General features: G+C 42.1%; 1 protein-coding gene across 1 annotated transcript; it reads right to left on the reverse strand.

Annotated features, from left to right (window-relative positions):
- Window positions 1-1,298: 1,298 nt before the first annotated feature.
- LOC149133075 (uncharacterized) lies at window positions 1,299-2,102 on the reverse strand. Its single transcript, XM_089361280.1, has one exon. It carries the CDS (start codon window positions 2,100-2,102, stop codon window positions 1,299-1,301), a length of 804 nt encoding a protein of 267 aa, XP_089217406.1.
- Between the last annotated feature and the right edge of the window lie 8,508 nt (window positions 2,103-10,610).

Genomic DNA, 10,610 nt, shown 5'->3' on the forward strand with positions numbered 1-10,610 from the left:
AGACGTCTCAACAAACAAGAGCTAAAGATGTATATATTAACCACCTTAAAATAAATAATTGTTATGTTGATAGTCTGGAGTTCAGCGTTCCGTTATATTCTTAATTTTATACAGGAAAGTCAGGTATACATCTAATGATGTATAACCCACTTTCCTATAAGTTCTTCATCATTCTCCTGGTCAGCTGCTATACGTGCCAGATCAATTGTAGCCATGGTGTTGATAGCATTGATCTGCATGCGTGAAAGTGCATCGGCTGCTAAGTTGGTCGTCCCTTTGATGTGGCGTATATCCGTCGTATACAGCGATATGAAGTCGAGGTGGTGGATTTCTCTCGGCGAGTGGTGATCAGGCTTTGTATTAAATGCATACACCAGTGGTTTGTGGTCGGTGTATATGGCAAAATCGGTACCTTCTAGCATGTGTTAGAAATGCTTAATGGCCAGGTATGCCGCTAATAATTCCCGACTGAAAGTACTGTATTTTATTTCAGTGGGTTTTAACCGTTTAGAAAAGAAAGACAACGGTTGCCATATACCATCAACAAGCTGCTGTAGCACACCTCCAACTCTGGAATCGGATGCATCAACTAGTACACACAGTGGGGCATCTGGTTTTGTATACAACAACATGGTAGCGTTGGATAACGCTTTTTTCAGGGCAGCGGAAGAGGTGGGTTGATCTTCATTCAAGACAATATTCGTGTTTTTGCAAGTTTGCTGACATAGCAAATCTGTGAGTGGTTGCGTTATCTCAGCGAGGTGGGGTAAAAATCTGCGATTGAAATTCACTAAACTGAGAAACTCCCTTAATTTGCAGAGAGATGTAGGTGGTGGAAAATCCACGATGGCCTTGACATTCTCTGGAAGGGAACGAATGCCATCTTTATCAACGATGTACCTGAGAAAATGAAGGGAAGCAACTCCGAACGAACACTTGCTGGGGTTGATAACACTATTTGCGCAGGCATTCAAATAGCAGGTGCAGGTGTTGTTCATGTTCTTCATCTAAGCTACTGGCCACGAGTATGTCGTCTATGTAGGCATAGACAAAAGGCAAACCTCTGGTAACCATATCGATAAACCTTTCGAATGTCTGTGCCGCGTTGCATAAACTGAAAGGCATATGCAGGAATTCAAACATTCCGAAGGGTGTCGTAACTGCTGTTTTGGGGATGTTCGCAATTTCCACCGGGATTTAGCTGTATGCTCGCACAAGATCGATCTTTGAAAAGATGCAAGCTCCATGCAGCGAAATAGAAAAATCCTGAAGATAGGGGACATGCAGTTGTTCAGCAATCAATAATCACAGCAAATTCGCCAATCGGTCGATGACTTTTTTGGAATACAGTGTATTGGTGAGGACCAGTTGCTGCTAGATGGGCAGATGATTCTAATGTCGAGCATATGCTGGAATTCCCGCTTGATGGCCTTGAGACGATCAGGTAGTAATCTTCTGGGTCTTGCAGCAACAGGTGGACCGCTAGTTTTGATGTGGTGGGTAACTTTGTGTTTGATTGGCTGGCTATGGAATACTGGTCGAGCGACATCCGGATATTCTTTCAGGATAGCACTGTGGCGAGTTATCGTCGTTAGCAAAATAGTTGAGCTGACTGTAGCCATATGAGCGGCTATACCGCACACAGTGAGCTGTATGGTGCTGTCCACCAGTCTCCTGTGTTTAATTTCTATGAGGAAACCAAAATGATGCAGGAAATCGGCTCCTAAGACAGGGGTCGGCAGTTTAGTTATGACGAATACCCACTGGAAGGTGCTGCGTAGTCCTAAGTTCAGCGTCAGGGACTGTTCACTGTAGGTTGGAATGGGTGAATGGTTAACTGCCTGAAGACAGACTGATGTCTCTTTTCTTTTTCCTGAAGTGTTGGAAACAGGGATGATGCTGACTTCCACGCCGGTGTCAACCAGGAAATGCGTGCCTGTTACACGATTGCAAACGAAAAACTGGCGACTTTGTGGGTGCAAGCCAGGAACTTCTGTCATGTTCAATTCCTGGCTGTGTCGTTTCCCGAACTGGATGTTGAAAACAAGCATGGGATCATGCATTTCTATGTCCAGGTTCCGAACTTTCAGTGGTACCAACATGTTTCATGCAAGTTGAGGGTAGCACTTGGGCTTTGGGACCATCTACCACAACGACGAGATCAGCTGTTGTTTCAACACAGGGTACCAGGCCATAGGGCATTATCTGCTCTGTCAGGGCCTGTATCTGTGTTGCCCACTGAGTGACCAATGCACGCAAGTCAGAAATTTCCAAAGCACTGGACAACAAAAGGAAAGGATTGGTGGAAGGAATTGCTGCCTGGAATGCCATGTCAACCATGGATGTGTTCGCCACTGGGTTCTGTTCTGGGGGAGCCATTATGTGCCAATCAGTCGCAGGAATTTTCAGTTCTGTTTCATTGCCGGGTGATGTGCAAACTGTGATTCTTTAACGGGAACACAAAGTGTAGTGCCGAAATGGAAAATTTAAAAGCATTACAAAAAATGTCTTCATTTTCCAAATGCAATTAAGTTGGTGAAGCTGATTGAATGGAAGGCTGCAATTCTTTGATGGGGTCACCAAATGTAGTGGTTAAGTGTGTATCAGTATGTGTTAAGGTGAACAAATGCGATAGGCATGTGGATACCTTTGAAGTAAACAAATAAATGACATCAATTCATAGTTAAAATAATTTATTTACTGTACTTGCATTTGCCTTTGGTATACAATATTCTTCACTACATGTAATTGTTGACAACTGCTAAGAGTTGCTAGTAATAGAAACAGGGTACATCTGTGGAGGTGATATGTCAGAACTGAATATGTTTGTGTGTGTGTGTGTGTGTGTGTGCGCGCGTTGTTCATCTGAGAAAGTAGTCTGTCATGAACCTTTCTATCTGCCAGTGTGCCATGAACCTTTGAGTCTGTCTGCCAAAGCCTTTCTGTCTGTCTCTTTGTTGACCATGGTATTTTATAACCGCTGTGGCAGCTAGAAGGACAGACATACTACAGCAGAGATTGTGCCTAAATAGGTCAGTTCCTGTTCATTTGAACTTCGCCTGACATGGCTGAGGTCGTAGGTCAAAAGGAAATGATTTATCATTTTTTGACAGAACAAAGAAAACCTTTTTTCTCGCCTGTTGATTATGGCGGTTTGGACGACCAAGAATCCTTAGATTCAGTTTCGAATCTAAGCTTGGAGAAGGAAGGATTAATTTTTACAAGTACGGGTGACACGTAAAAGCACCCACTACACTCTCTGAGTGGTTGGCGTTAGGAAGGGCATCCAGCTGTAGAAACTCTGCCAAATTAGATTGGAGCCTGGTGTTGCCATCCGGTTTCACCAGTCCTCAGTCAAATCGTCCAACCCATGCTAGCATGGAAAGTGGACGTTAAACGATGATGATGATGATGATGATGTATATGTCAATGACTTATGATCAGTGAAAAATTGTAAAATGTCGCCCTACTAAAAAATGTTGAAAAAGTTTCAGAACTAAATAAGCAGCTAAGAGTTCTCTTTCAAAGTTGCTGTAGCTATCGTTTCTGCTGGTTTTAAGAGCTTGGAAGAAGAAAAAAAAACAGAAAATGGTGTAGATCGCTTTCCTCTGCTCAGCTGAGATTCAAAACCAAATCCAAACACCAGTTGCTTGTCAGACGAATGTTTGATCCTTTGTGTCTTATGTCTATGCTGGAAGATTAAGGAGAATAATCTAACCTCCGAGACCTTCTGTGGTCATGGAACAGTCAATCCTTTGTTTTAGGTTTGACCTACTTCCTGGCTAAACCTTATATAACCAAATGAGGTGTTCGCTTCTTTCTCTTCGGGTTTTCAACCAGCTAGCCAAGAGCATCTTTTAGCTGAATGGGAAGGGTCAATGTAATTCTTATCTTTCTTCCTCTCAGATAGCAGACTGTTAACTTGGCTTCCACATCCTGTTTCAGACACACACTAAGAGCTTGCAAACAGCACACATTGTTGTCATTGTCACTTACTACAATTACTGCTTTGTTTGTGTTACAGACCACTGTCCTCAAATGAAGTCTGTGAATATAATTCATTTCTCTTCGATGTCATTACAGTTTCATCCTACTTGTGACCATCTACATATAGCTACCCCGATGCAGAACAAGAAATGTTATTTCTACATCAAGTAACTTCTCATTGGTACACTACAATTGATGATGCCGGCGTAAAACCACATCAGTATGTTACAGTGGTTGCCAAGCATTTTGAACAAATCACTGCAATTCCTCTCCGATTCTAATGCCAGATGCATCTACCATCAATGATAATGGTGCATCTGGGATCGAGTCGGCTAAAAGTGTAGCTTTAGTTAACTTGTCTTTAATATCCTCGAAAGATTGCAGTTCAGCCGAATTTAATGATATTTCATTAATTTTTTAAACAACATGATTTAGAGGAAAAATTGTTTCAGTACACGGTTGAATAAATCTTCTGTAGAAGTTAATAAGCCCTAGAAATTCTCATAACTTCCTTAACGAAGCAGGAACTGGAATATCAAGAATAACATCAACCTTTTCTTTTAAAGGACTAATTCCATTTTTGTTAATGACTTGTCCCAAAAATGTGATGGAAGAAATGCCAAACAGACATTTATTGAGATTAGCTATTACACCAAATCAAGTAAAAAGTTATTCCAAATGAAGAAAATATTACTCCTCTGTAGGGCTAGTAATTAATAAGTCATCAATGTAGGAAAAAACAAAATCTAAAACATGAAAGACCTCATCAATAAACCTTTGGAAGATATTAGCAGCATTAGTTGAGAAGATGGCTTTACGCCTAAGAAATTTGAAAAGTCCAAAAGCTGTTGCAGCTGTTTTAGGAATGTCATCTGATTTAATCAGAATTTGGTTGTAGGCACGTACTAAATAAAACTTCAAAAAGACAGTACTGTAAAGAAGCTGAAAAGTCATGAATATGTGAAATAAGTGACATTAATGGTCAAGGAACTGACCAGAAGAGAAAGCAAGAGAGGGGAAGTGGGGGGAGAGAGGTGAACGTCGGCCTATTTTTGCCCGCTGGAGGCATCGTGAATGGCTGTCAGGGAAATCGCTCCCAGGTTGGTCAGATAGCAGCTGCTTACACTGGGTGACAGTGGTAGGGCAGGATCGCCGGAGAGATTACTGCTAGACAGGCCTCGACAAGAGGTAGGTGAGCCTCTTCATTTCCCACACATGACAAGCTATTTCAGCAATAGTTGTCCCCTAATATATGATGGCAGTGAAGATAAGAATCGGCAGTGATGTCATCAGCCCTTTCTATGGTGAAGGAGATGTAGTAGCTTGGATTTGAAAGGTCAAAGTTGTGGCCAGGCTACAAGGCATCAAAGATGTAGCAAGCCTCATGGTGCTGTATTTGGAGGGGAGTGCACTGGCACTGTACCTCAAAATGAATGAAGAACAACTGAGCATGGAAAAGACTGAGTTACACTTGAGAGAGGCTTACACAGAGGGAGAATACACTGCTTTTGCTAAGCTGGGAACCTCATTCTCTTCCTCTTCCTCGTCTCCACAATCATCATCTGATGAAGTGACAATCCTACAAACATCTAAGACATGACATGACATTCCATCCACAGTAATGTTGTTTTTGGAATTGACAGCCATCAATGTTCCTGTTCCACTGAGTTGTGCAGCATACCTTTGGTAACTTGACCCAGTCTTCATCTCCCACCTCCATGAAAACAGGCCTTCTCTCTTCTACAGGGCATCTCGATGGTTTACTCAGATGACGCCATTCATATTTGAATATCGCTCTATGTGGCACAGACTCATCGGCCTGACCTGATTGGGGTGACATGTACCAGAATACTGCTTCCAGCAGTGAGACGTGTCCCCTCTCTGCCACGGCCTTGATTATTCAATGATGTTTCTCAACGATCCCATTTCCACTCAGCCTGTATGCCACTCTGAAAAAGTGGTGCACTTTCCACCTGTCAAGCATCTCCTTCAGCGCTTCTGAACGAAACACTGTGTTGTTGTCCATCAGCAATTGTCCACAGGACCCCGCTCTAAGAATACATGCCATTTTGCCTGCTTGACAGGTGGAACGTGTACTGCTTTTTTAGGACAGTATACAGGCCAAGTGGAAATGGGGTCATGGAGAGACATCACCGAACAATCAAGGCCATGGTGGAGAGGTGACATGTCTCACTGCTGGAAGCAGTATTCTGGTACATGTCACCCCGATCAGGTCAGGCCAAAGACTCCGTGCCACATAGAGCAATATTCAAATATGAATGGCAGCATCCGAGTAAACCATCGAGATGCCCTGCAGAAGAGAGAGGGCCTGTCTTCATGGAGGTGGGAGATGAAGTCTGGGTCAAGCCACCAAAGGCATGCTGCACAACTCAGTGGAACAGAGGAATAGTGATGGCTGTCAATTCCAAAAACATTTGTGGATGGAATGCCACATCATGTCTTAGATGTTTGTAAGATTGTTGCTTCATAGGATGATGAATATGGAGAAGAGGAAGAGATTGAGGTTCCCAGTTTAAGATTTCAACATGCAAGGCGCTCACCCAGGTGGGTGGTAGATTTTGACATGGAGTGAAGTGAGGAGGTGATTTTTTAGATCAGGTAGCGTGTGGGGATGAGCCAGAAGAGGGACTGGCCGGAAGAGGAAGCATGAGAGGGAAAATGGGGGGAGAGAGGCGAGTGTTGGCCTCTTTTTGCCCGCCACAGGCATCATGAATTGATGTTGGGAATTTGCTCCCAAGGTTGGTCAGATAGCAGCTGCTTAGGCAGGATCGCCGGAGAGATTACTGCTAGACAGGCGTCGATGAGAGAGGAAGGTAGGTGAACCTCTTTTCATCTTCTTCGCACAACAATAGGATACTTATCTGGAATTGTTAAGGCATTTAAACACCTGTAATCTCCACAAGAACAAGAATATAAGATTAGGAGATTGATAGAAAGAAGTTATTTATTGTCTCTAGTTCAGATTCCTTCTTTCAATGCATGACTGAGCACAGTAAACCTTAGATTGACCACTGGCCATTAAAAACACCCACACACACACAAATATGCACACACATATATTGCTGTTGTAAGCTTCATTATTTCAGTAAAGCATTGAAAACTGGTTTTATTTTACGAAAATGCAAGTCAGTAATATGTTACGAAATTTAAATTTTGAATTTAGTATTAATTATAAAATTACATCTCTCAACAGCTCAAAGCATTTTTTTTTTTTTTGAAGCTTTAGAATTATTGCTTTTATGCTCACATGTTTTCATTAAACAGAATCTTTTACTTTCTTTTTTCACTATTTTCATAATTTTGTCAAATACTTGAAATAACTATAGTGGACTGGGGCAAAATTGGTAACTGGGACAAAATGAGTTATTACCAATTTCTTGTTACTTTCTTACTACCAGTTTGAAACCATTACATTGCAAGTATTGCATCACCATTTTGTATCATTGCATCATTGCAAGTAAACATTGGCCACCATTGTTGTTTTTGAAGTTGAAGCAGTTTCAAACTATCAAGTAACAGGTATTCTATTTCCAAGAAAATTTCCCTCAATTTTAACCCAGTTGTAATTGAGGTTCCTAACAAAATATCTAGATAATTTTGGGTGTTCAACAATCCAAATTCTTTCCTCTGTTAGCTTCCAAGTCAATTTTTTTCCCACGCTAATGCCTAATTTGATCATTTTCAATTTTCAAAAACTGATGTCTAAACTGGGGCAAAATGAGTAATGACTAATTTCAACATCTTCTGTTTAACTACATGGTGCATAAATGTACGAAGAAGAAAGCCAGGTGGAATTCTGCTTTAAGTACCCCATATCACATTTCATAACTTTTTCTAGTTTTTGGAATTTTCAGAAAAGTTTTGCTAATTTGTATTCTACACATGTGAATTCAAATGACTATGAAAAAACAAAAAAGCTTTTTGTGTCTGATCTATGGGCTATTTAGCTGTTACTTTTCGCACATCTCATGACCACCCGATACCTTCTTTGTTTCTTTGTCACTTGACCTCAAGCCGGCCTATCTGCCTATCTGCAGCTCAGAGAAGTTGTGGAAGTACCAACTAGTGAGGTACAGGGGGAGAACGTACTACCTGACTTGACTGAGTTTTGGTCTGAGTTTGCACCAAAGATCATTGCGAAGGTCTTCAAGGTAATTTTGGGCAAAGAGGCCAAGGTTAAGTAGGCTACCAGCTCATACGTCAATGATATCCTGGTAGATGAGAATGTGGAATTGGTTGAGGAAATCGTAGCTGACAACAATAACACCAGAGGCTATAGAAGGAGGTACTGCACTGGGCTTAAAAGAGACAAAGTGGGTAGGATTGTGTTTCACAGCAGAAACATGATCCCGGACCTAAATCAGGATACGAATAGGTGAGGGCTGTTCTCAATGCGTGAGAAGCCAATGGATTACTACCTTTTTGCAGGATGGCTCCGAATGGCATGCAGCTTGTCAAAATGTAAGCAGAAGGAGTGAACTGGAGCGATAAAGTGGGAGAGAAGACAATGGCAATGATGTAAGAGGTCTTGGAGAGTGTGCGAGCAGAAGATCCAGTGAAAGGCAGCTGGTACGTGCCTGACACAAAGAAAGGGATAATGTGGTGCGACATGAGCAGCATAGCATTGGGAGTCGTGTTGGAAATAGGTGTTGAGGTGGAAGATGTGGTATGGCTTAGAAAGAAGGACAACTACAACCACATCAATGTAGCAGAACTGGATGCTGTGTTGAAGGGTGTTGACCTAGCACTGAGATGGGGACTCCGGACCATCGAGGTCTGACTGATTCTGCCACTGTGCAAGGGTGGGTGGAATCAGTGATCACCAACTGGAAGAGAATTCGCACAATAGGTGCCACAGAAATGGTGATTAAGCATCACCTGGGAATCCCAAGGGACATAGCAGCCAAGTTCAATTTGGAGCTGCATGTGGTTTTCGTTCCCTCAGAAAAGAATAAGGCAGACGTTCTAATCAAAGGGAAAAAGCATTGATTGGAAACAGCAGAGGATGTTCCAAGTAGGGTAGCAGCGGTTTGTCAGCTGAAAGGCACAGAACTAAGGAGGCTGCACAACATGCACCACATGGGGATTGACAGGCTGTCGTTTTTGGCTAGCACGGTCAACCCCGATGTCACCAGGGAGAGCATTTGGCGGACAGTGGGGAATTGCAACAGGTGCCAATTGATTGATCCTGCACCAAGAACACACAAACCAGGAAAGAAGAGGCTAGCCATTGACATGACGCACTATAGGGCAAAGGTGTACCTTTCAATGGTCGACTGTAGACTGGGATGAATGGCTATTTGAAGAGAAACCAGGGTGGAGACTGCTGCCAAAGTCGCACAAGTGCTGAATGTGGTGTTCTTGGAAGGGGGCCTGTAGATGAGCTATTGATGGACAACAGAGCAGTTTTCACTCAGAGCAGCTAAGAGAGATGCTTGAAAGGTGGAACACATGACACTTCTTCAGAGCTGCATATAGGCCAAGTGGAAACGGGATTGTGGAATGGAACCACCATACAATTAAAGCCATGACTGAGAGGGGACAAATGTCCCCCATGGAGGTAGTCTTCTGGTACAACATGTTGCTCAGCATAGGGAAAACCAAAGAGTCAATCCCACAAAGGGCCATATTCTGGTACAAATGGAGACACCCGAGCATGGTGTGGCAGCAGCCAGAGGTGAAAGAGGTTACATCTGTGCAGGTTGGAGATGAAACGCTCAGTGCACAACACTGGAAAAAAGGAAAGGTAACTGCGAGCAGTACTCCCAATAATGTATCAGTGGATGGAATGCCGTGTCACGTCCTGAATATTTGAAGGGTGCTTATCTCGTCCAAAGGGGTTGGAGAGGCTGGCTCAGTGACCATACGGAGATCTCTATGGGGTCGTCGCTCCCCACCCCAGGTGGATGGACGATTATGAAACAGAACAGGGAAGTAGTGATCTTTAGATCAGAGGGGCATGTGGTGGAAGGGTAACTAACTAGAAGGGAGTGGGAGAGACAGTACCTGGCAGTACCTGATTGCAAGTTGAGGTAAGAACAGCTCTATTTTCATACCTTTAAACCACAAGCTAAATATCTGGAAAATATTTTTTCCTCGCATCATTTTCATTTATGACTCTTGTCATTGGATCTATGAAAGATAAATGACTGAAATCCTCAAATTTTGAGGGGTTTTATTTATTCTGCACAATTTCTGAAAAAAATTAATGTTAGCTTTCATAAAATCTTCAAATTTTGAGGTATTTCATTTATTTATTTCATCTAAGATCAGATTTTAAATCCACTCATTGCAAATTGCAAAATAAAAATAAAGGTGATCATAATTTCAATTGGAGGGCTATAAATTTGTGTGTGGGCATGGCGTATGGAGATTTCTAATGAATTTTTTTCTTTTTCTCTCTAAATCTCAACTTTTCACACATATTTCAATTTTGATGTCAAGCCACAAATTATTTTCGTGTTGTGTATACAGTATATAGAAATAACAAATAATTTGTACTCAAATCTTGATTATACCCAATCAAAATTGTATTGAACTATGTTGAGCCATAATGAACCTCCCCACTCTCTCTCCTCTCTCCCTCTCTCTCTTTCTCTCAC

Source organism: Octopus bimaculoides, chromosome 12 (genome assembly GCF_046866305.1).
Source record: "Octopus bimaculoides isolate indiv1 chromosome 12, ASM4686630v1, whole genome shotgun sequence".
Classification (NCBI taxonomy): Eukaryota; Metazoa; Mollusca; class Cephalopoda; order Octopoda; family Octopodidae; genus Octopus; species Octopus bimaculoides.